This window comes from Mugil cephalus, chromosome 6, assembly GCF_022458985.1.
Source record: "Mugil cephalus isolate CIBA_MC_2020 chromosome 6, CIBA_Mcephalus_1.1, whole genome shotgun sequence".
NCBI classification, from domain to species: domain Eukaryota; kingdom Metazoa; phylum Chordata; class Actinopteri; order Mugiliformes; family Mugilidae; genus Mugil; species Mugil cephalus.
The window spans coordinates 19,566,918-19,591,672 of record NC_061775.1 but is presented as its reverse complement, the minus strand read 5'-3'; the positions used below and the strand labels follow the sequence as shown (position 1 = coordinate 19,591,672).

General features: G+C 40.1%; 3 protein-coding genes and 1 long non-coding RNA gene across 6 annotated transcripts in view; 3 read left to right on the top strand and 1 right to left on the bottom strand.

Annotated features, from left to right (window-relative positions):
* Positions 1-2,019: 2,019 nt before the first annotated feature.
* LOC125009536 (lysosome-associated membrane glycoprotein 3) lies at positions 2,020-7,745 on the top strand. The gene is made up of 7 exons (XM_047587579.1): positions 2,020-2,150; positions 3,363-3,482; positions 4,803-4,885; positions 5,212-5,334; positions 6,443-6,515; positions 6,600-6,770; positions 6,887-7,745. Exons 1-7 carry the CDS (start codon positions 2,090-2,092, stop codon positions 7,024-7,026), a joined length of 771 nt encoding a protein of 256 aa, XP_047443535.1. The 5' UTR covers positions 2,020-2,089; the 3' UTR covers positions 7,027-7,745.
* Positions 7,746-7,906: 161 nt separating this feature from the next.
* Positions 7,907-17,469, top strand: mccc1 (methylcrotonyl-CoA carboxylase subunit). The gene is made up of 20 exons (XM_047587718.1): positions 7,907-7,962; positions 8,093-8,157; positions 8,944-8,987; positions 9,142-9,281; positions 9,443-9,538; positions 9,638-9,759; positions 9,899-10,046; positions 10,123-10,244; positions 10,331-10,442; positions 11,312-11,393; positions 11,487-11,614; positions 11,726-11,909; positions 12,092-12,201; positions 12,294-12,510; positions 12,584-12,670; positions 13,570-13,619; positions 13,808-13,945; positions 14,810-14,917; positions 16,020-16,091; positions 16,182-17,469. The coding sequence occupies exons 2-20, from the start codon at positions 8,102-8,104 to the stop codon at positions 16,329-16,331; spliced, it is 2,166 nt and encodes a 721-aa protein (XP_047443674.1). The 5' UTR covers positions 7,907-7,962; positions 8,093-8,101; the 3' UTR covers positions 16,332-17,469.
* A 1,262-nt stretch (positions 17,470-18,731) lies between these two features.
* LOC125009244 lies at positions 18,732-22,073 on the top strand. The gene is made up of 2 exons (XR_007112947.1): positions 18,732-18,927; positions 20,802-22,073. It is a non-coding gene; the product is annotated as an uncharacterized LOC125009244 (long non-coding RNA).
* The window catches only part of atp11b (ATPase phospholipid transporting 11B (putative)), a 49,175-nt gene continuing 46,316 nt past the window's right edge, over positions 21,897-24,755 (bottom strand). For all 3 annotated transcript variants that reach the window (XM_047586988.1, XM_047586985.1, XM_047586987.1), the window contains one exon: positions 21,897-24,726. Coding sequence is in view for 1 of the 3 variants with exons in the window: in XM_047586987.1 (XP_047442943.1) it covers positions 24,645-24,726 (82 nt within the window). In the remaining 2 variants the exon portion in view is untranslated. The remainder of the gene's footprint in view (positions 24,727-24,755) is intronic.

The following is a 24,755-nucleotide window of genomic DNA, read 5'->3' as shown; positions in this document are numbered from 1 at the left end:
TGTGTATGTGTGTGTGTGTGTTTGTGTGTGTGTTTTAACTGATACTTTGTCCCTGTCGACCTTTAGCCTAAGCCTGGTCAGATTTCCTCACTGCTCGTCAGTGAAGCAAGGTGAAACACGCTCAGATGTTACGCTGCATGTGAATGTATTGGTGCAGTTACAGGGATGCACAAAGTTCCCAGACTGCATCAACTTTCTTGACCGCAAAACAACAACGTAAGATGCTTGGTCGCCCTTAATGGGCCATTGCAGCCCCATTAAGATGATTATTAACACAAAGTATGTCACTGTTGTGGCATCTTTTTGTTTGAGTATTTCGATAAATATCGTTGTGTTAAGCACAAAGCAGATTATGAAAGCAGAATCCTGCCTCCTAGTGGTTACATATGAGTATAACATGTAATAATGTCATAAATAAACTCTTAAAATAAAACATCTTTCTAAAAAAATATTTCTACTGATATTACATGTTCTACTTTGTTAAATGCATAATTTTACTGCTGTGGTACGCAAACAAGAAAAATAAGTTACTTTTTTTTAAACAGGAATGATTATTATTATTTATTTATTTATTTATTTATTTATTTTAGGAAATTAGATAGAGTTAGATATGAAGACTGAAGAACTATCAGGCCATAGTTAGCAGCTGGCTTCATAGTAACAAGGGAAACAGCTGGTTTGTCTCTCATAATCTGTTTGCTGAAGGTCACATTAAAAAAAAGAAAAGGAAAACAGTAATAGCTTAGATATTTGTATATTAATGCACGAAAATGCAATTTTTCTGCAAAGTTACAAAAACATGAACGTGTGAGCAAATACCTATTAACTCAGAAAGAGCATTTCCCAAAATGTTACATGTACAACATGCAGCAGTGTGTCAGTGATACACAATGCCGTCATATGGGGGGAAAGGTGATGACAATTCTAAGGGCCCAACACCCATTTGGAGCCACACACAGCCCCCAGTAGCATCTATGACTAAATTATTCTACATAAATTTAACTAATATATATTCGTACTAATGAATCCGAGCTAAAATAAAGCCACAGGGACGTGCAATATTTTAATTATTCTTATTTTAATCATTTCCATAACCCCCTTGGACCCTTCTTAAAAATGGTTTGGTCCCTGGTTCGTTGTTCCTCGTGACATGACGCCTGAGGGAGCAAACCATAGCATGTAGAGAGGAAGATCAATGAAGATGATGGCCCTCTGAAAAAAAAACACAGATCTGGACGGCAGAAAAGACTCGAGAGGGAGGCCAGGAGTAGGAGTAGCAGAGCAGAGGCCCAGGGCATCAGCTGTCTGCCTAGAGCTACGGTAGCTCATTTAGATTTTGTGTATTCCAAGACTAGGCTAATTCCTCATCAGTTTTTACACAAAACATAATATTTAATGTTTACGAAATATAATATATAATGGAGTGGTATCTGAGGTGATGGAGGTGGTGACTGAGTTTTACGTTAGGCACCTACAGGAACACTGAAAAACGAATAAAAACATCATAACACACAGTAGTCTTTCAGGGGGAACCCATTTTTCCTAGAAACTGCCCTGGTGATCACTGAAAACATGTGGCCTGTGACCTTACAGTCACTTCTTTAAGCAGAACTTCACACCCTACCCCACCGTTAATGTGCACTATCTATATGCAGTGTTGATCCAATGTAGTTCGATCAGCACATGGACAACACGACACTGAACCCGCTGAACCCAGAGTTACCATTTACCAGTTACTCATGTGAAATTAAAACATGATTGGTTTTGTCACCTTTGGTTTTCATTGTTTATTTATTTATTTTTGTTCTCTGCTGTTTTCTACTACTACCATGTGAAACAGTAAGAATGCACATCTATGAAGCCATCTTCTCAGCAACTTCTCTTTTAAACTATTTTAACCTTTTTTTTTTCTGCTTGGAGCTGTCGGTGCTGAGTCAAGAAGCAGTTTCTGCCCCGCCTCCCACATCACTTCCTCTGTTAGTTGAGGTGTTTAAGTGTTAAACAGTTTCACATTTATGAGTCAAACCACAGCTGCAGCTCTGCTCAACAAGTTCTTCGCCGTTCTTCCTTCTGTTATTATTTCCTAACTATGATGCTCAAAAGTCACACAGGTGGATGGTTTCTTTTCTTCCTCGCTGCCATTTTTCCAGGTAAGTTTGATAAATATTCAAATGTCAGTCTCGTCAGATGAGTCTAAACCTGCTCAACATGAGTGGTCAATATAATTCAAACATTTCGTCACTTAAAACAAACTTTCGTCACGATTTAAGTTCCCACAGACTTTCTATTCAGTGGGAGGTGCGGCTTTGTGATGTTATTTATTCTTTGCATGACATTTTGGGCCCCTGTAATATAATCTTTACACACAATCAATGATAACGCGAAGCCCTGCCGCCTAATGCTGATCTTATTTCCTCTCACACACAGAAATTGTTACTTCGTGGTCTTTAGTGGTCCTGTAGATGTCATCTTTCCACTGTGTGGTTTTAACATGACGATGAGCAGAGGCACATCTCTGCGGTACTTCTACCGGCTTATTCTCAAATAAGAAGGGAAATTGACACAAAGCAGAGGTCTTGCACTAACAATAGATTTCTACTTAACTTTTATTGTGTGCTGTTGTTTAAATGCCGCTTATCATGATACATTTGTGGTCTAATCGCTAAACATATCCAAAACATTCATTCTCAGTCCAGACTTGAGGCAGTTTTTTTGCATTGTTTCCATTTCTAGCTTTGACAAAATCATCAAAGCATACTCGCATGGCGTGACTCAAATCCCGCACAAGCCCCCACAACCCACAGATTCACTCTGTGTAAACTAGTTGCCTTGTCCTGCAGTGTCACTCAACTGTGTGGCCTTGACTTTGTGCCAAAACTCACTGTGCACTGATGCTGTGGATTAATGGGTTATTAGAGTTACGCTTCAAAGAAGATATCCCTCAGGTTAATCTGAACACACGTAATCTAATTCAGAAGAGTCGTTAGATAATCTTCATAGACATACGTGATTAAAGCTTTAATTAAATTGAAGTGCAGCTATTGGCACATAGAGGAGTCAACTGGTAAATAAACAACAGGTACTTAATAAATAAAAGTTCAGGCTCGCTTAAGGGTCGTTGGATGAAATACATGAGTTGCTATGTGGAGTCTGCATTCGACTTAGCAAGGACCTTGCCAATGTAGTGGATCCAGCGCACTTTTCCTCCGGGCTTAACTCATTCATGTGGTCATATTTGTATTTGCGCTGACTGCTACTTTAGTTTATTAAAGCACGCTGCCATTGATGCTACTATTTATCTAAAAGTACAAAGAGAATAAAGGTGATAAAGATAAAGAGTTACAGGTCTCTTTCTCCTCCAGGTGCCCACCTCCAGAGAAATGACAACTCTATCACACCAGCTTCAGACTCCGAGCCGCCCACTGCTGCATCTATGACTTACCAACCAGTTCTGCAGCCGTCAGAGGCCGTACCCCCCACAGGTACTCACAAAACAACAGAACCATTTCCTGCAGCAGAATCCAAAAGATGTTGAAATGGTGACACAAATAGAGGTGGAACCTCTAAGGTGGAAGATGCAGTAAAATATTTAAAAACTAAAGAAAATGCACGGCTTTTTTTTAGCATGGCTAAAAGGAAAAGAGAATGTGGTCTGACCAGTGTAGTGAGATTTGAATGAGTCAGAGTAAATTGTGAGAGATCAGTGGTAAGTTCTTAGATTACACATAAACATCAGGGGAAGGGAAATTATTTGATATGAGCGTGCATATGTTTGCAGTGAATTCATATTCACTGCATGCACTGTTTGATTAACTGAGAGCTGCACTGCAGCTGATGCTAGTGTGCATTACAAAACATGATACACAATTTAACATGGTTCAACAAAGTAGAGAGATGCAAAATAAATATGCATATGATCATTCATTATTTATTTATTTATTTATTTTTTACATGTGACAAAGAAGTTGTCAGATCCAGAGATTAATGTAGATGTGTAGTTAGGGCCCTAAATGTTTGGGCACGGGCAGCACAGTGGCTCGGTGGTTAGCGCAGATGCCTCCCAGCGAGAAGGTCCGGGCCTGAGTCCAGCTCGGGCCTTTCTGGGTGGAGTTTGCATGTTCTCCCTGTGTTCGCGTGGGTTCACTCCAGGTACTCTGGCTTCCTCCCACCTCCAGAGACATGCCCATTAGGCTAATTGGTGGATAAAAATGAGTACATGTATTTTAATAAATACATGAGATTACATGAGTTGTACCTATACACATCAGTGAATAAGTCCATGTACATACAGCATGAGTTGTATGTCTCAGTGTCAGCCCTGCGATAGGCTGGCGACTTGTCCAGGGTGTGTGACCCGCGACCCTAGTACAGGATTAAGTGGTATGGAAGATGAAATGAGATGAGCTGTTTAGGCACTAACACATTTCTGTTCTTTTTGCTGGTTATTTAAAACATAAAGCCTGAACCTCAACACAGACTGAAAAGAAGGCGTTTCAGCTTTAAGTTGATGGCATTCACATCAAGATCAGAGGAAAAGTGTGTTAATTACAACTGTTTTTTTTTGCACAGTCCCACAACTTTAAGGCAGACAGACATGGGTTGTTCCTTTAGTTAAATAAATTGTTGGCCAAGTGCACAATACTTTAGTTTATGTGCGCTTTCTAACAGTAAAGTTTACAGATGACGAGATTAAAAGCTGTGAGCTAAGAAGACATTTAGTTCATCTGTTTACTGCACCAATAAAGCATTTCTTAAAATATACAGTACATATTTGTGTAGCTATGTGTTTGTTTTCTCCGTAGGAACCTACACACTGAATGACCCCTCTGGGAGACCCTGCATCAAAGCCACCATGGGAGTGGAGTACGTAGTCTTCGAGAAGAAGGTCAGAGGCTGCGACTGGCTCAGCACTCTGCGTTTTTGTGTGCATCCGTCAGCGTTGTTCATTTGTCAGTAGGATGCTGTGTATCTGTGCATTGCTGTCATTTTCTGGTATTTCAGCAGTTTTTTTGTGTTTTTTTTGCATAAAGTGTGTGTTTGTATCAGCATCTCCGAGTGAGGTGTTACATGTTGGTTTCAACGTTCAAAACTGAAAAAGAAAACAACAACTACAGCTTCACTTCGTGTTTTACAAAGACAAAAGGGAGCAGAGATAATTAATCATAACTCTGACTTTTAATTCATTATTTCTTTCCTGTGCGCCCTGAAAAGACCTGGTATTTCAACTTGGACCCATCCAGAGTCAAAGCCACCGGTTACTGTACGAATGGAGACGCTGTTCTCTCTCTCACTCTGCCAGACAATGGAGCCAGTCTACAGCTCACCTTCAAAAAGGTACCACATAAAAAGCTGCACATGTTCATTTGTGCATGTTCTCACACAGTCTGCAGTGGTTTTCTGCAGAATCTGTAGTTTCATTCACAGTCTAATAATAATGGGCAATGACATGTATTACCATATTTAGGGATGGGATTCGATGACCAGTTCTTTTAAATTACCAGTTCCAGCTGGTTCAGTTCATCGATATCATGCTTACTGATTCTCCACATCAATACTTTTTGTGCCAATCTTTACGTCCCAGTCCAGATGGTGGAGATAATGCGCCTTAAAGTTGTTTGACAACCACCATAAAACAAAAGACGACGAAGAAGAATCTCTACCTGGAAGCTGGTCATTCACATCAGGGGACAGTCGAGTGTAGCGATCGCTAAGTATCAGCAGAGCAGAGCTAGTTAGGATCCAACGAGCAATTTCCTCTCATCTCAATAACTCAATAAAATTTCAGTTGTTTACACAAAACCATGAACGCCTACTTTTTCTAGACCAAAAATTCACAGGAGGAATTGACAAGGGAATCGATGAAGAATCGGATCGATAAGCAGAATCGATAGTGCCCATCTCTTATCATATGGCTACTAGTATTAAGAGAATAAAGTAGGTATTTCTTTATCACATGGATGAAAAGTACAGAAGCACAATAGGACAAAAAATGTTAGTATGTTACCAGATTGATTACAGTCAAAGTTAAAACAGTTCAGTTGTTTGGACAAAAGGAAAAATTAGACTGACAAGCTTTCAGTTGAAATGTGGAAAATGAAAAACATAGTTAATGTTTGAGACTATCACATGATGAGAAGTCTAATCATCAAGAAAAAAAAGTGGCGTTTCTTTTCTTTTCTTTATGGAAACCAAATAAAAATTCAGCAGTTTCAGAATCCATGTTACTACTTTTGTACATTTGTTCATAAATTCTTTCACTGCACTGTGTTTTTTTTTTTTACTTATGGGTTTTAAGAATGTCTGTTTTATGTGCAACTAAGCTACTGTGACTTGTGAATTTATCATTAAAGTCTGTCTAAGTCTAAGTTTATGTCATAAGAACATTTCAAGATTTTAGGTTCACGTTTGGTTCTGAATCTAATGTCTGTATTTTTCTGGCCAGGACAAGAAATCTTTCTACATCACCAAGATGAGTGCTCATTTGCTTCCTCACCCCGTCTGCAAAAGCTGTACCAGTAAGAGCAGAAACACAGTAGATATTTCTGACCTGGAAAAAATATCCTGACCCTGAGAATTGCTTTTCATCCTCTGCCACACAGATAAGACTTACAGTGGTGTGATGGACCACGAGAAGCTGTTCAAAACAGCCAACGGTCGGAGCTTCAACTGCAAATCCGAGAGTCTGTTATTGATGTCGTCTCAGCTGAAGATCAAGCTGGTTCCCCTCCAGATGCAGGCCTTCGAAGTGCCCAAGGGACAGTATGGAAAAGGTGATTGAGGGATATAAAATAAGTAAAACGTGACATTCTTTTGCCTCAGGTTCCTCCTGCATTTTTACCAGAAATGAAGGCTTGAATTTTGCGCCTCCACTTTTCTTCTGTTTTAGAGATGGAGTGCTGGGCCGACTTTAACAAGAGAGTCATTCCCATCATCATCGGAGCCATGGTGGTGGGTCTCATCCTGATCGCTCTGATGACCTTCCTGATCATCAGAGATCGCCGCAGACAAGGATATGACCGACTCTGAGCTTGCTGTGAAACTGGACGGACATATTTCATATTTGATGCTACAAAAATACCCCCTACTCCTCCATCTCGGATTCAGACTTTTAATTCAGAAAGTATTGCATAGTTGGCTTCTTTAAACAACCTCACAGATAAAAAAAAAATGATTGGGTAACGATGTTGTAGCTGCAGTAGCTCTAGCATTTGGATAGATTCAGTAGCTGACTTGAATCATGAACAGAGCAAAAAACTTAACCCTTTTGTTGTGTTAGGGTCAATTTTGAGCAGTTTGCAAGTTAAAATGTGTAAAAAGTACATTTCCTTGTTTTTATGGGGACGGCACTTCACATTATCATGAACGACAGCTCTTTTGACACAACGAAAGAATTTTTCAACGTTTTATTAAATTCAGAACCTGGATGGATATGAATGAGGTGAAAAGCGATACTGGATGATAAACTTTGTATTTTGACAATTTTGGGCTGGATGTCATGGGTCTTGGGTCAGTTTTGACACGCTAACACAGAACATGCAGGCAGTTTTCTAATACATACAAGAATTGATAATATGAATAATGTTGTTGTTTACATTACTTAAATTGTATAATACTAATGATGAGTTGGTCCTATCAAATATACTACTGTTGTTAAATATGTGTGTGTAATTTCAAAATTAAAAAACTGTTCCTTTGTTTTTTTACAATCCTCTGTTGTTACTGGATAAATAAAATGAGTGCCTTTATTTTTGTGTGATTTTTTTTAATTTTCTTCTTCTTATTATTATTATTCATTAGACGTTTGAGGGAGAAACGCCGCCATCTTCTGGTCACATTTGGTAACTGCAGCTTCCTCCCCGCCTCCATATCGCCTTTTCTGATTGGCTGAAGTCACTACGAGTCCTCATAAAGGTCAAAAATACTAATTATAAAGTTTAATAACGTGTGGTGGCGCGTTTTAGCGTGAGTGGAACATTTTATTACCTTAAATACACGTCATTATTTTATCTGTAATGTTTTTTCTGCCGTTGACTGGGTAACAAACAATAAACGAGTCGTTTACTAAATTACCACTTCGCCTTTTCCTCCTCAGCTGCTAGCCATGGCTGCTGTTATCCTGAGTTTCCCTAGTCTGCACGGTTTGAGGATATTTACACAGTGAGTACATGGACGCGTTAATTATCTGTTGTGTCCGAAAGCAAACTGCCTTCTCTTCAAGGCTCTTTTATTCCTGGATATTTATCCTGCCCAGTTTTAATGTCAATAGCTTCATGCTATCAAGTTTGCGAGACGGCCAATGTTATTCTGCGTCTGTGCTAGCCACTCAGCTGCACTAAGATTGTAAGATATCCTGCACACGGTGGTCATTTCTGACCTCCTCAAAGCGTCGTAATTTCTGCTTTAAACCTTAAGACGTTTTGTAAGAAGCTTCTCATTGCGTGAGCTCCAGGAACAGATAAGAGCAGAGCAAGGTTAAATAGAGGTAGCAACCTGACAGCTAGCGTGGCTAATGCTGCTGTCTGGTGCAACATGAATACGTCTGAGGTCCAGTCATTCAGGAGTTTTAGCTTTACAGTTGGTATAACTTGTTTAATTTGGCTTTTCACTTATAGTTGTGCATAGGTTAGCATTCAGTTAGTATCTGCTCAGCCCTGACCAACCGTGTAGAAATGACTGAAGGTGCAGGGTCTAAAATTTGATCATTCTAATTTAAAGCCTTAAAGAGTCTTAAATACGTGCATATTTTGCATTGTATGTCTTGAATTGCATTGCATACCCCTCTGGTAACTGGCTATTATGTTTCTGCCCCTTATTAATGGAGCCCGCCCTAGGGATGTCCTGAGTTTACAGATAAAAGACAAAACATTTCTGATTTAACCCATAATGGTTTCACTGATACAAACCAGCAGAAACCATGACATGTTGTTTCCTCCTCTTCCTTAGAAAAGTGTCATGGACCAAAAGAGGCGTGAGGCTCGTTTCAGGAGGTGAGTAGATCATAACGGATGTGAGGTGCATGTGTTGGTCTGAGTTCGTGTGTAAACCGACGTCTCCTCCATGTGTGTGAAACTCAAACTTTAATTCTTTTCAGTCGAAAGTCTTTTAAAGTTTTCTCTGTTTTTGAACCACTGTATCCAACAGGAGTGGGACGGATAGAGAAGGTGCTCATTGCCAATCGAGGAGAGATCGCGTGCCGAGTGATGCGCACGGCGAAGAAGATGGGGGTGCGCTCGGTGGCGGTGTACAGTGATGCTGACAGACACTCCATGCATGTGGCCATGGTGAGACACTGGGTCTTTTTTTTTTTTTTTTGTTTGGTTGTCCCTGTACCCCACTGCTCTGCATTCACCACTTTCCGCAGCTGTTTTATGTATGTATATCAACCCAGCAAAACAAAATCTTGCTAATTGTTGTTTTACATGTCCGTCTTTTTTAAATATAGGCGGATGAAGCATACCATATCGGGCCTCCGCCCTCCCAGCAGAGTTACCTCTCTATGGAGAAAGTTTTGGAAGTGGCCAAGAGGTCTGGATCACACGTAAGTATTTCAAGCAAAGACCTGTCTTCAAAGGATTCAGGGGTCCTTAATTGCCTCTACCCATTCTTGATCTAATCTGTGCTGTGCCTGTGTGTCTAGGCGGTTCATCCTGGATATGGCTTTCTGTCAGAAAACACAGAGTTTGCGGAGGCATGTAAACAGGAAGGAATCATCTTCATCGGGCCTCCTTCTTCTGCAATCAGAGACATGGGCATTAAGAGGTGACATAAAATGTCCCATTCTACCTATAATTACCACGTGATGATTAAATTGTATCGGTTTATGGGATTTTTAGCAGCAAGTATAAGAACAAACATTAAGACATCAACTGACTGTCATGGTTTTGTATCTTTTCCTCAGCACATCCAAACACATCATGTCAGCTGCTGGGGTGCCAATTATAGGTGGTTACCACGGAGAGGACCAATCAAACGAGAGGCTGCAAGCGGAGGCCGTCCGGATCGGCTACCCTGTGATGATCAAGGCGGTCCGTGGAGGCGGAGGGAAGGTCTGTAAGGAGAAGTTGCCAAAATAACTCAAACAAAGTTTCTCCAGCGCACTTACATTTTTTGTGCGTGTTTTAGGGAATGCGTATCGCGCGGTCAGACTCTGACTTCTTGGAGCAGCTGGAGTCGGCGAGACGAGAGGCAAGAAAATCTTTCAATGATGACGTCATGCTGGTCGAGAAGTTCGTAGAGGACCCCAGGTAACGCTCAGTCACCAACCGTTCACTAGACCGGTAACTGAAAGGTGCGTTTGGTCTTGAGTTTTCTATCTTTCTTTCTCCTGCAGACATGTGGAGGTCCAGGTGTTTGGGGACATGCACGGTAACGCCGTGTATCTGTTTGAGAGGGACTGCAGCGTCCAGAGGAGACACCAGAAGATCATAGAGGAAGCACCAGGGGTGAGTGAGTGAATTAAGGCACAGAGATGCAGTGTTGACTGAGGAAGCATTTTGAATGTTTACCAGTCAGACTAAACCTACAAGTAGGCCTGTCATGATAACAGCGATATATTGATGATATATTGTCTCACAAATTATCGACATTATGTGATGTTATTGTATTTAACATTGAAATTGGAATTTCAAGAACCTTAAATAAATAAAACAAACAAAAATAGTGATAAAAATAAAACAGACTCTCTGTAAAGAGTTTCATTTCTTTTGTAATATAGCGAACTCAATATATGAACACACACCGTTTTGCGGCGTTTCGTTTATATTTACTTTGTCGACCAAACGCCTCAGTGAGTGTTGACTGTCGGGATGAAGGCTCCTCTGTATCTCCAGCTGCAGTGTTTTTTTTTTTTTTTTTTTTCCCAGCATGCACAAGGCGATACATTGATTTATTAATTATCGTGACAGGCCTACCTACAAGTGTTTAGATTTGTGAATTTATCATCTGAATCTAATTTGACACATTTAGTGAAAATGATCCTGACCTTGAGTTTAACTTAACGTGAGTTTTTAAGAAAAGTTCGTAAAGGGACTGTTTTAATGTCGTAGCATTAGCAACTCAAGCAAGTAGCTGGAAACCATTATTTTTCCAAATGCAACGATGCACATTAAACAAAAGCTTATTGGAGGAAGTGATATTAGTGTCTTTCCTTCACTGCTTTTGTGAGAAAAGATGAAACACTTTCTGCAGAAAGTTAGTCCAGCTGTATTGCCAGAATTAAGCTACATCCAGAGACAAAAATGTGAAGCTGGACCACTTACTAATGCCATCTGTTAAATCATTTCACTCTGTCATCACACGTGTACTTTTTCAGCCTGGTATAAGCGCTGAGGTTCGGAGGAAACTTGGAGAGGCGGCAGTCAAAGCAGCCAAGGCTGTTAACTATGTCGGGGCAGGTGAGATATCAAACTCTAACCTCCACTCGTCTTAGCTGAGTGAATCAGACGCAGGACATGCGTTATATTCAGATCATTTTCATTCCTATTCAGGTACAGTGGAGTTCATAATGGACGCCCAGCACAATTTCTACTTCATGGAAATGAACACCAGGCTGCAGGTGGAACATCCCGTCTCTGAGATGATCACCGGGACCGACCTGGTGGAGTGGCAGCTCAGGGTGAGACGCAAAGAAAGGAAGAAAAAAAAAAAAAAGATATTTTTTTTTACCCTCTAGTTTAAAAAGTTTTGCTGGCAGAATGGTGTCATGCTTTGTTAAAATCTCCTCCAGGTGGCAGCAGGGGAGCGCCTGCCACTTCTCCAGGACGACATAATCTTAAGCGGACACTCTTTTGAGGCTCGTATCTATGCTGAGGACCCAAACAACGACTTCCTACCAGGAGCAGGACCTCTGCTGCACCTCTCCACGCCTCCAGCGGACCAAGACACTCGCATAGAGACCGGAGTCAGGGAAGGTGAGGAATGAATTAAAGAGCATTGAAGGATTAAAATTTCCCATTTGCAAATGTCTGCCTGATGTATCAAAATGGCCGATCACCCACCAACACACAAAAAAAATGTTTGATAAAAGTGGGACACAACGAGATAAAGTGTGCAGACAGTTCTCAATTTGTGTTTTATTCTGTGTGTGTTACAGGGGACGAGGTGTCGGCACATTACGACCCAATGATCGCCAAACTTGTGGTGTGGGGAGAAGACCGATCAGCTGCCTTAAAGAGGCTCCGGTACTGCTTACGACAGTACAACGTAAGACACACACATCCTGTCATCTTTTAAATCATCCAAAAGAAAATACACGCACAACGCCTGGAGCTCATGGTTCTATGTTGTCTTCTTAGATTGTGGGGCTGAACACTAACATAGACTTCTTGCTGAGTCTTTCCGGCCACCGGAAGTTCGAGGCTGGAAATGTGACCACCAGCTTCATCCCTCAGCACTACGCCGACCTCTTCCCCGCTCCGAGGGCGCCCTCCGGGGCAACCGTCTGCCAAGCCGCCCTCGGCCTGGTGCTGCAGGAGAGGAAACACACACAGGAGTTCACGCAAACCTCCACCGGTGAGAGAGGAACACTTCCCATATAAGGAAATTATTTACGCTGAACAACTAATCATGTGTGTGTGATTTCCAGATCCCTTCTCCCCGTTTGGCTCCAGCAACGGCTGGAGAAACAACATCCACTTTAACAGAAACATGACGCTACAACTGGGAGACAAAAGTAAGAGACGTACTGTGACGTACTGCCCACTAGTGTTCAGAAAGTATAAATACAGCAGTGAATTAAGTCATGTATCTTTTTTTTTCAGTAATTTCTGTTAAATACATCGATAATCAGATTTTTTTTTTATGAAAAGTTTTCAGTTCTTTTAGTATAAAATTTTAGATTTTAATATATATATATATATATATATACGCTGACCTTTTCTAGAGCCAGCGTCAAATCTAAAGATGTTTGACATGAATTAAAGCAGCAAATTAAAAAATATATATATATAAATTAATTAATTAAAAAAAATAATAATAAGACAGTTTTTTTTTGTTTGTTTGTTTTTTTGTCAAATAATTTAGCCTTAGACAGACTTTAATGATCCACAGGGGAAATTGTTTGGTCACATTTGCTTTGTTGCACATAAAAGACTTGTAAAAAACACAAGAAAAAGAAAGATAAAATAAAATAAGATTAAAATAACATAAAACTAAAATATTATCTAGTAAAATAAAATGGAACATTTTGGACTAATTTAACTCTAGATCTAAATGGGTAATTAGCATCATGTCTGCTAAGCTAAATATTTAATTTTATTTTAGCAATTTGTTAAGTGTCTCTCTTCCGGAGGCTTGATGTGTGAGTTAAATGCTGCGTTAAATCATCTGGAGAACCGGTGTCATGTGTTCATTTTAATTAGCGCACAAGTACAGTCGGAGCTGACTCATAACTTGTGGATCTAATTTATTAAATGACTGAATAATTGAGTAATGGGTTGGTCCGGTACGCGACAGTTTTTTAATGAACTCGTATTCATTATTCAGAGTTTCTATTAATTATGTCTCTGCGTGATCAAAAGTAAACGATAACTCAAGAGTCTTAAAACCATTTCTGCACATTTGTGTCTCTAGAAGTGGACGTGGTCATCACTTATAACAAAGATGGAAGCTACAGCATGCAGGTAGCACACTTTCCTTCACTCATTTTAATTGCATATTACATTTTCCAATCCATTTTTTTTCTCTTGTTATTTTAACTCTAACGATATTACAAGAAGAGATGTAAACATTTATTGTGAAGTCCTGATATCATTGATTCTGTCTGGAGGAGAAGCAAAAATTATTAATCACACCTGCCGTCTCCTTCCAGGTTGGTGAAGAGGTGTACCATGTGACAGGGGAGGTGGAGGAGGAAGGCGGAGCTTCGTTCCTGCACTGTTCTGTCAATGGAGTAATCTCCCGTCCCAAGCTGGTGATCCTGGACAACACGGTGCACCTGTTCTCCACGGTTTGTTACTACGGACGCCAGAAACACATCTGCAATAATCATCTGCACTTACTTTGAATAAACCAACATTTCTTTGTCTGAGCAATTTTTATATTTATTATTACATTGCAGCTTTTGTTGGTTAATGGGAAAAAAATTTTTGACTTGAATATTTGTCCTATGTTTTATCACAGTCATAATCAACTCACTAAAGGCAAAGTTACAAAGTTATTCAGTGACGAAGACGCTTCAAGTAAAACCGTATTGGTATCGGCGATACTAGCCCGGTATTTACTTGTTATCAGATCGATACCAAAATTCCCAGTATCGCCCGCCCTATCGTACAGTGATGCATGGATTTGTTCATTTAAACTACATTAAGTTAAACAAATTAATTCAAATTAAGACTTAAAACATATGCAACTAACCATTGATACACTAGTTTATGACAATAATAACAATAATTCACATGAGACACAATTTCACAATTTCACACAATTTCAAAACACAATATTAACAATGAGACAAATATTATCTGCAGCTAGAGAAATTTTTAAAGAAACATTGAATTTGTGACAGTAAACAAACGCTTCCAAGTTGAGCATCTTCTATTTTAGGTCCAAATGTATGTTTAACTTATCTTATTTACAGCTTATTTATTTCAGATCATATCAAATGTCCCGGCTCCAGATAGAAAGCGACCTTCACTTGTCACATCGCACACAGTCCCCGTTTCCTCTCTTCAGCTCATGTCACCCTCTGTGTCCGTTATCCAGGGCCGAACTCTCGGCGTCAGAAATCAGAGGAAATTAGATCCAATTTGGATCCTCTTAGCTCGGCTGTCACTCACCCGTCACTTCACTTTCTTCTGCATCTTTTCTGCAGGAGGGAAGCTCTCAGGTGTCGGTCCCGGTGCCCAAGTATCTGGCCGGCGTGAGCGGTTCTGGAGCTCAGGGAGGAGCCGTGGCCCCCATGACTGGAACCATAGAGAAGGTGAATTTGACTTTAAATTAATTCTGTCATGATAACAGAATACACTAAAAGTTCTTTTTAGACTTTAGGTGGGAATTTATTTTCTTTAACCCTCCAATTCAACATGCAAAATTAACTAATATAACACTTTAAAACTTTAGCCATTCGGTTTTAGTATCACGTTAAAATACATTGCTTTTAATAACCACTCTGAAAGACCTAGACATTATCGCACGCTTAGACGGCAGAAAAAATAGAAATATTTAACTGTTTAAAAAGATCCATCAAAAATTCATTGAAGCCGCGATTAAACGAAGTGTGGAACAAATTCGCTGGAAAGCCTTGAAGATCAGCTACTATAAGGCTATAACACAATAGCAAAAGTGGATATAAGCCCCAAAACTTTGCAAATCAGGCTGTTGCTTTAATAATTAAAGTGTAAAGACAATAGCAACCACTAGGCCAATTAGACGAGAGGTTAGTCACATGATGTTTTCATCGATCTTCGTCTGTAAAACGTCTGTTCTGATTGAAAGTAGTGGTACATGTAAACCTGAAACCTTCAATCAGAATGAGAAAAAAGTCTCCATGTAAACCCTGCTCGTGATGACAGAAAAGTTTGAATCAGTAGAGCATTTAAGAAAACCCAAAGCAGTTCTATGAACGTCCTCGTGGACTGAAATTAAGTTTCATATATGTGCATGACACCGTAATTTATGGAGTGGAGGATAATGTGAACACATCTTTTAACTGTAAGTGGCTGATAGAAACACTGTCAGTTATTTAGCTACTGAGGATAAAATTATATCTGGAGAGAAATGCACCTGTTTTCCTGCACCTTATTATTATTGTTTGTATTTACGGGGACATCTCTGAGGATATTACTGTGTAACTCCGATGCTCCGGCAGCCTGTGTAATGAGACTGAAGCAGATGTAATATAACAGCCCCACTCAACAACAACAACAACAGGAAAAGACACAAATTTAATATGAGAGAGTAATAAAGACCGGAGTTATTCTTTCATTATTTTGTCGTGACTTTTCGTTCTCCTGCAGAACAAAGACTGGACGTCCTCTCTCCAAACAGCCCCGTGCTAACGAGCTGTTGTGTGTTGTGTTCAGGTGCTGGTGAAGGCCGGAGATAAAGTGGAGGTGGGAGACCCGCTGATGGTGATGATCGCCATGAAGATGGAGGTGAGCCACCGACGCAGGGACACACACTCTCTGCTGAGCTGCTAACAATGCTGATGTTTTTTTTGTTTGTTGTTGTTTTTTTCTCGGCAGCACACCATCCGGGCGCCGAAGTCAGGCGTGATCAAGAAGGTTTTCTTCAGCGAGGGCTCTCAGGCCAATCGTCACGCTGCTCTTGTCGAGCTGGAGGAGGAGGAGGAGGAGGAGGAGGTGGAGGGCGGAAAGGAAGGGAGCAGCCAGTAAACAGACAAGACACAAAATAAAACCCGCAAATGTTCAGACAGGTAGGAGACGAGGGCCGACAGGCGTGACAGCTGGAGGGGGCACTCAGTTTCAGCTTCCTGCTAAATGTGAGTCAGGATCTGAATCATGTGATCGAGGGTGAGTTTGGGGGGTCGGTCTGGAGCGGACGAGACGCACAAACGTTACTAGATCGAACGGTAAAATATCTCCAGTTGCCTTTATGTTGATTTCTGCCTTTTTGTTCTTTTTGCTGCTCCTTCTCCTTTGTTTGTAAGCCCCTCCACGTTGGTTTCTGTCTGTAGTGTAATGTTTGTCTTTATAAATTAAATATTTTCTGAGCACATTGGAGGTAGAAGCTGGTGGGATGACGGGTGACAACTAAATTACACTTTTGTGGAAACGTTACTGATAACTGTGGGAGAAAGTGTCTAATTCACATGACCTTAAAATATTAATCCTCGTTCCTACAGCACTTCAGTTTACTGTCATTTATCGATCGCCCTTATAAGGTGACAGAAAACTCTCCTGTGTATATATTAAATCTGTTTGTCCTAACTCGTGAGAGGTGAACATTTTCAGCTGTGAATCCAACAACTGGATGCAGATGTATTTTTGTGACGTAAAAGTATTTTCCACGGGGTTTTGTTGTTCAAAATCAACCCGTCCCGTCTTTCCAGACCAGCTCCAACCCTTCCCTCATTTACACCTGATACGTATTATTACACTACTATTTGAGGGGTCTGGTTTAACCCCTCATCATCATGATATCACCGGTACAAAGGAGGTTTATGTAAGTCGGTCTGAAAAACAAAACACTCCAGATTATTCCTCTCTCGGATAAAAGTGACAGCAGATTTGTCTGTGGGTTTTAAAAATATCCCCTAAAGGATGAAATGTCGGTCACAGAGAGCTTTGAGCTGACAGATGGTTTGTCCCTGTGTGAATCCACCGACAATCGGCCGTCTAATGCCCAGATGTTTCTGTGGAGCCGCTCTCTTCTTACTAACTGGTGTGATATGAGGCCTTTGTAGATTAAAACTGTAAACACGCGTGTTCTTTTTCCTGGATTGTTTGTATGACAGAAGATGAAAAGAAGAGTAGTTAAATACTATAATAAAATGTTTTTTGTAGAAGTATACACCGCCTCATGTCGTACTTGGGGGGAGCTTTCTCTTTGTTTGTGGCTTCTTTAAAGCCTTCAAAGCTGTTACATACTCTTCGAGATACCAGACATTTGTTCTCACTTCTCAGGCTTCAATAATAAGAAAAAAGTTCGTTTTGGCCAAGTAATACATACTTAGAAACTCAAGTGCTCAACTCCGGGGGAAGTCCTTATAGGCCCCTCCCACTGCCCGCCCACAAGCGGATACTCCAAATATGGTCATGGGGCGGAGTTATAGAGTAGCCTGGACGTTAAGGCCCGCCCACTCAACTCTCCGCTATCTGTTAGCACAAGCTACCTGTTAGCACAAGCTACCGCCAGTCGCTCAAAGCGGGAAAGCCTTAATTATGAGGAATTTGAAACCTAAATAAATAAATAAACGAATGTGTTGGAAAAAAAATTCCCTTTCTCGTACAGTTGTCAGTATTGAGAGCAAACCGTTTATTTGTACCAGGCTGTAAACATGGGAGTCTATGGGGATTTGCTTACTTTTAGAGCCAGACCCAAGTGGCCACTCCATGAACTGCAGTTTTGTTTTTGCACTTCCACGTGGGCCGGAGGTCGCTACCTGGTGTCGACCTTATCCGTCTGATCCCTCCGTCCTTTCAGCTACATACCCCCTCACACGATATGCTGAGCTTTACCCAGGAGATTTAATAGTCTGTGAACTGTGAATATCAGCACCCGGGAGTTAGCAGACAGAGTAGCCGCTAGCATTTCTGCTTTTACGCAATTATCCACAGTCACGTTCAACTTCTGACCACAATAGTAACCACAAACCACACGAGAAAAAAGTCGATGGGTCGAGAATAAGCTTCTCTCCATATAAAAGCTCAGTTTAAGAGCTTGTAAAAATTCCATATTTTTCTTTTCACTAGTAAAATCTGTGGATGTGGACCTGAACTCTAGATTTAAAGGTGTTTGCCTGACCCTGGTGGAGCCAGAAAATCCTTTTCCAACTACTGGTTTTGCTTCCTCATATTTCCCTCTGTACTGGCTCACCATGATTGCTTCCTGTGGCTGTTTCACATCCTGGTTTTAAACATGTAGTTCCTTCAAAATTGCTGCATTTACGTAAAAAAATATTTATAGCAGTTGCAGGGATTAAACAAAAGTTTAAAAGATTTCACATAAATTAGGATAAAATTGAGAATTATGTTGATTTTCTTGTGTTCTGCGTGGGAAAAATGTTTGCTGAGTTCACTGACCAGCCATAACTCTATGACAGGTGAAGTGAATAACACTGATTATCTCGTTAACTTGGCACCAGCCAGAAAACGAGCTGGTGCCCTCTTTCAGCAGGATTATTCATCCTGCCATGAAGCAAAAATAGAAGCACGAGTTAAAGGTGTGGCGTTGGCCTCTAAATTCCTCACATCTGGGGAATTTACACAGCAAACCTTCGGAGGTCTGGAGGAGAAGAGTACTCGAGAGGTGAGGGCTGTTTTATTGACAACAGGGAAACCTGCACAGAGAGTTTAACGCTTGGTTATGCACCACAGGACTCTGCAGAACATTTGCACACAAACAAAAATGATGTTTACTCTGTGTGTACGTATTAAATGTTGCTGCACGTGTGTTTTTCAGAAGCAGCGTTTATCCATTCTCTTTTTTACTTGGTTATCCTGTACAGTTGTATGTATCAGTAACAGTGTATATTCACTATATAGTTATTGAATTCCTCTTGTATACATATATTTTTCTAAAATAACACAATCCTTTAATTTTTTATAGATAAAGTAACTGGTAACTGTTGATGCTTTTAAAAAGAAGCTCAAGACTCATTGTTTTAATCAGGCTTTAACATTATCTTATTCTAATTCTGATTTATTAGATTTTGGTTTCACTTGGTCATATTTTATTACCTTTATTCCACTGTTTTGGATTATTTTAAGTCCAAGTGTTTACTCAGTTACTTTTATAACTTTTTTTTTTTTTTTTAAATCTTATTTTACTTATTTATTTCTTTTTCATTTTTTAAAACCACATTTTACTGTTTTAGACTTCACCAAAGGTAGCATCCTCCTTAAACCTCAGTGTCCTGCTGGGTCGTCAACAACTTTTAGTATGTACGACCTTGGTTTTGTTTGTTTCTGTTGTGCTGTTTGTGTTTTTTTTTTTCTTTTAACCTGTGTGAAGCAAAGTTTTAAGTCTGTAACTACTTCCAGTAAAATATATGCCAATAGTATAAAACAAATCCATTACTATGTCCCAGTATGTATTCATTAAGTATTCAGTATGAATAACAAATAAGACATTATAAAACATATTAGTTACAAAAATTAATATAAACCCTGAAGTTAGTTTTATCAGGTTGTTGTAGTTAATTTTTCATTTAATTCCATCAGATTTTACTTCTATATTCACTTAGAATTAACTCCTCATTCATTTATTTATCCAGTTAGAATTATTTATTTATAGTCATGTGCTAACGAGCTAAACTTTATTCTCAAATTTAACAAGGTTTTACTTTGTCAGTAAAAAGAAAGCCTAAACTTATTATTTAATTGTCAGTTACCAAAGTTCACTAATTTACAAAGGATTAAAACACATTTCTATCCTTTATTAACCACTTAAATGAAAGAACTCCAAAAAGAAAAAAAAAGATTTTGTTAAAAATATGTTTTTATTTCGTAAATAGCATCTTCAGCTATGAGACAGACTTTCAGACAGGACGAGGACGGACGGACAGACGAGACACATCATCAGGGATCAGTGGACAGTAGAGAGGTGACGGTGGTTTATTAGTGGAAGTCGTCCGGTGTTGGAGGATTGACTGATGAGAGGAAGGAGGGGAAATTACAAACTGTTGAGCTCTGTCATGATCTGAGTTACGGGACGTCCGGCTGCACTGAGCTGATGTGAGGAGGAGGAGGAGGAGGAGGAGGAAGAGGAGGAGGTGCGCTTCCTTTTTATCTGATTCCAGCCTTAATCTGATTCAGAGCGTCTGTCTGCAGTCAAATGTTGTTGCAAGTGCAAAGGTTTTCCGCTCAATTTCTTCACAAGAGCTGAAGATTAGAGTCATCCCTCTTAGAAAAAAAAAATATACATCACAATGTGTCATTTGCACGTTTAAAGAGCAAAATTAATTGAGACTTTTTCTTTTTTCTCCAGTGTGACCGCACATAAGCGAGCCTCTAACCGTTTAATATATGGCCAGTATTTTTGAAAGCAGGGCTTTAACACAGCTCTTGGTTCCCAATTAAACTCGACTGTTGCCTCTGATGGACGACGTGATGATAATCAGTGGTGATAAAATATTAAATCTCCCTTCTGAATTATGCGGCTGAGTAATCTCCTGCTTCTAGAAATACCCCAGAGGTCCAAACACTGCTGCCGCTGCTGCTGGAGCTGGAGCTGCTCCGTCGTAACAGAGCTCGGATGACGTCAGTGCTGCAGTGCTTTAGAGACTCTGGACCAGGTTTGTACACAGGAGCTTTATTTTCCTTGCCTCTAGTTGAAACTTCAGTGCCTCAGGTGTAGATGAACTGTTCCTATATCCTTTATATGGGACACTAAGATGTGCTCTGAGCTGCTACTGGATGGCCCTTTTCATTTTCCCTACTAGAATAACACAGTTGGGACTCAAAAGTGTTCAAATTACGAACAAAAATGCTAAACTAAATTTTATTTTAATTAAAAGCTGTCATCCTAAAACAAAGGAAAGCTAGACTTGCATCATAGCTTCACCTTTAAGTCAAATAAGTGCTCCCGTCTGTCAAGAAAAAACAAAGCCACTTACGCAGTGCACTTTAAAATATCACATCAAGAGCCAAAAACAGCAATGGTAAATTATTGTGGGTTTTTCTTACTAATCCTAATGATTTAAACTTGTTCTATTTTTAGCATTACTTGAGTCAAGTTGAACGTCATGTTGTGTGCACACTGGCCACCAGGGGGCGTCAGAACCGCACTAACGCTGCAGGCGTTTCTTCGCGGCATTTAGCCTGGACCCAGTCCTCTTCCCTCTTCACCAAGTGGAAACTGGGCAACACTGAGGTTAGTGGCCGAGTATTTCAGGCACAACTGAGTTTGTGTAAATGTGTAAAGTTTGGAGAAAAAAAAAAATATCGTGATAATAACGTTAATAAAGCACCAGTCAGTTTTATTCTTACAATCCAATTCTCCTTATTCTGACCAAAAATATTTGTTCACGTTTATTCAAACTCCACTTTAAAACTGACAGCTAGATTTGTCTGAGCTAGACTGATGAAGAAGACAGGACTTAAAGAAAAAGTGACAATATAACAGGAAGCTATATTATTATATTTTTAACCCACATCATTAAGATTCTCAGTCTCCATGGTCAAAGTTAACCACTAAGTGAACATCATCATGACTCCTGTGGCACATGTTTTCTGAGTGAACTGTCCTCATAGCAAAAAAGAAATTTACACACTTGATCCAGGTACAGATGCATCAAGGTAGATGTTTTAATAGCAGATATGAGGTCATCTGGTTCAAAAGGTAACTTCCTCGGTAAATGTGTCCTAAAAGGTGCAACAGCGCGACAGAGCGACAGAACAGAAAGTGTAATTTTAGCTCTTATAAATATCACACCATTTACATAGATATGTCCGAAAAAGGTTTAACACAAACACAGGAAAAGGGAAAAAGAAAGAAAGAAAGGAAAAAAAAAAAAGTACCGCAGTAATAAATACACACTTCCACCGTTGCACCTGAACAGAAAAGAAACGACATGTAACATACAGAAAAATAAACAGCATGATTATCCAAAAGAGTTGACTCACAGGAAGATGACTGACTCCAAAACTAGTCCTCTTTAGACGTTAAAGGGACAGACTTTAGTTGAAGTGGGGTCGTACAGGATGAGATAATCACAGTCAGTGTGTTCACCTGCTCTAGATTAGAAGATTATTCCCATTTTAATTTAATGTCAGACAAACTTTTCCAACAAGGAAGGAAGTGCATACAAAAAACTTCATGTTCTTCAAAGCTACCAGACTCCATTGATAAAAAAGAGTATTTTTAAAAAATCAAAAAACAAAAACAAAACACAGATTCCTAACCAATTACTACCTCAATGTATTGTAATGTTTTATTGTGTGACTTGACACAGATGTGTGGATTCAAATTTGTGTTAAACCATCCAAGTATCACAGTGATAGACAATTCACTCCCCGTGTCCAGTGAATTAAAATCGCTGTTTTTGTCAATGGAGTCTGGTGGCTTTGGAGAGACCAGCGGCCAGTTCATTAGGCACATTTATTCTAATAAACCGTCCTGCACTAAATGTTTACCTTCATGAAAGTTATGATATTCAACACCTGTCTAAAGTAACAGAGCATCTGGTTCAACTGTGTTTTCATTTTAGATGCAGAGGTTTGTTATCAACTATACTGTTGTTCTGGCATTTGACATTTTAACCAGTGGGTTTAGATAAAGAACCTAATAAAAGACCTAATATAATAAAGAGTAAAATATATTTTACTTGTCTTGTCTGACGCTGAAGTTCATCCACTGGCTATGGCTGTCCACCTAATAAAACTCCACAGCAGGAACGTCCTTTGTGTGGTTGTTGACGTCAAGTTTAAAACGGTTGTCTTGAAAGATATTCCACATCACACTTCTGTCAGAAACTCCCTCAAAGTTGGAACCCAACAAACTTTAATTTCAGCTTCTTTTTTTTTTTTGTATGAGGCGGCGACGTGGCTGCCACACAGAGAAACACAAAAACATCCACACACACACGCACACTTCAACAGCAAGTGGATAGAAACACACACACAGGGCAAAAACAATGTAACAGCAAAAAACATGATTCAGATGATTAAAATGATGACGATGATATATATATTTTTTTTTATCCAGAAAGAAAACTTTTGATATGTGACTTGTGCAAATGCTCTGCTTTTCCTTTTCCTTTCTCGGCTGAAAGTGAAATATTTTTTTTATATTTCTGAGCGTTGAGACATTCTGCCGTCTGGGTCGACGTGCATCAGCCGTGATTTGGAAAAAAACATCTCACCATTAAAGCCATTTTGGTACCATTACACGGTTGGACACTCGTGGGGGGAAAATATTTTGTAGATGAAGGGTTCCAGCTTCGCCCAGATGTTAGAAAACGTCATTACACGCATTTTTCTTTTCCTCGCATGTGATTAGATCTAATGCTGAGATGCTTTTTTTGCTCATCAGGCTGATTTTTCAAAATAAAAAAAAAAAAAAAAGGCATTCAAGAGGGGGACGAGTACAAAAACAACAGGCTTCTATCTGCAGTACCTTCAAATAATCTATCAATAATATAACTCTTCAAAAAAATTCTTATGGCTTTTTAAACATCCGGCCTCTTTCGGAGCGACGCAGCGGGGAGACGAGAGGCCTGGACAGTCGAGACGAGAAAAGCAGCACGGACAACAACAACTTTTTCCTAACAATATAAGCTTCTGTACAATCAGGCACAAAAATAAACACTTTCTCTTTTTAAACTCCAGTTTGAATCCTTTGGTCTTTGGTACCACAGAAGAGGGACGAGCTAACAGAACCTCAGCGCGGCTCTGGATGCTACAGGTCTGAGGCTAATCCGGCCTTTTCCCTTTCAGTCCGAACGAGACGTGAAAGTGCAGCAGTGGAGGCGACGGCTCTGAGGCTTAACGTGGTCTGACTTCGCAGAGTTTCTGTCCTCGCGCTACATGGATATTCTCAGCTGATCCTTAGTGAACCAACTCGGTTGCATGAGAGTCGTCGCGGCTCTGAGCAGGACCCGCGGCGCACGACAGCGTACACTTGTAGCAAAAAGTGCAAGTCAGCCAGGAATCTCCATTATATACGTCTGTTTAGATGAATTCTTTTAAAGTTAATGCAAGAAAATGTTCTGGGGAAAAATGATGAGATGTTAGATGAACTCGAACAACTCCTAATTTTTCAGATTCGGTTGCAGGTGAGCAGCTGATGACGGGATCTCCCAACACGAGGCGCTGCAGCTCCACGGACGTCAAGTTTCATTTCCTTGAATAAAGCTTCTCCCTTCAGCCTTTTGGTTCCTTATTTCATCTGTTGCATCCAGCTGAGTTTTACACTCGTTTTATGAAACGGTGGCAGGTGGGCGTTTAGGGGTGTGATTATGACTCATAGCGCAGTGGTAGCCCCGCCCCCCCGGTTCTGTGTGAGTGCGTGTCAGTGGGCGGGAGTCAGCAGTGGGAGGCCTCGATGGGCGACAGCGTCAGGATGCTGCGGTCGTTGGAGTAGAAGTTCTCGGTGTCGCTCCAAGACCTGGAAACAGGCAGCAGTGAGTGAGGGTT

Coding starts and splice junctions, on each gene's coding strand:
- LOC125009536 (XM_047587579.1), top strand. CDS start 2,090: ATGATGCTCAAAAGTCACACAGGTGGATGGTTTCTTTTCTTCCTCGCT. Junction 2,151..3,362: donor CCTCGCTGCCATTTTTCCAG/GTAAGTTTGATA, acceptor TTTCTCCTCCAG/GTGCCCACCTCCAGAGAAAT. Junction 6,516..6,599: donor CGTCTGCAAAAGCTGTACCA/GTAAGAGCAGAA, acceptor TCTGCCACACAG/ATAAGACTTACAGTGGTGTG.
- mccc1 (XM_047587718.1), top strand. CDS start 8,102: ATGGCTGCTGTTATCCTGAGTTTCCCTAGTCTGCACGGTTTGAGGATA. Junction 9,760..9,898: donor AGAGACATGGGCATTAAGAG/GTGACATAAAAT, acceptor TCTTTTCCTCAG/CACATCCAAACACATCATGT. Junction 11,615..11,725: donor TGGTGGAGTGGCAGCTCAGG/GTGAGACGCAAA, acceptor AATCTCCTCCAG/GTGGCAGCAGGGGAGCGCCT.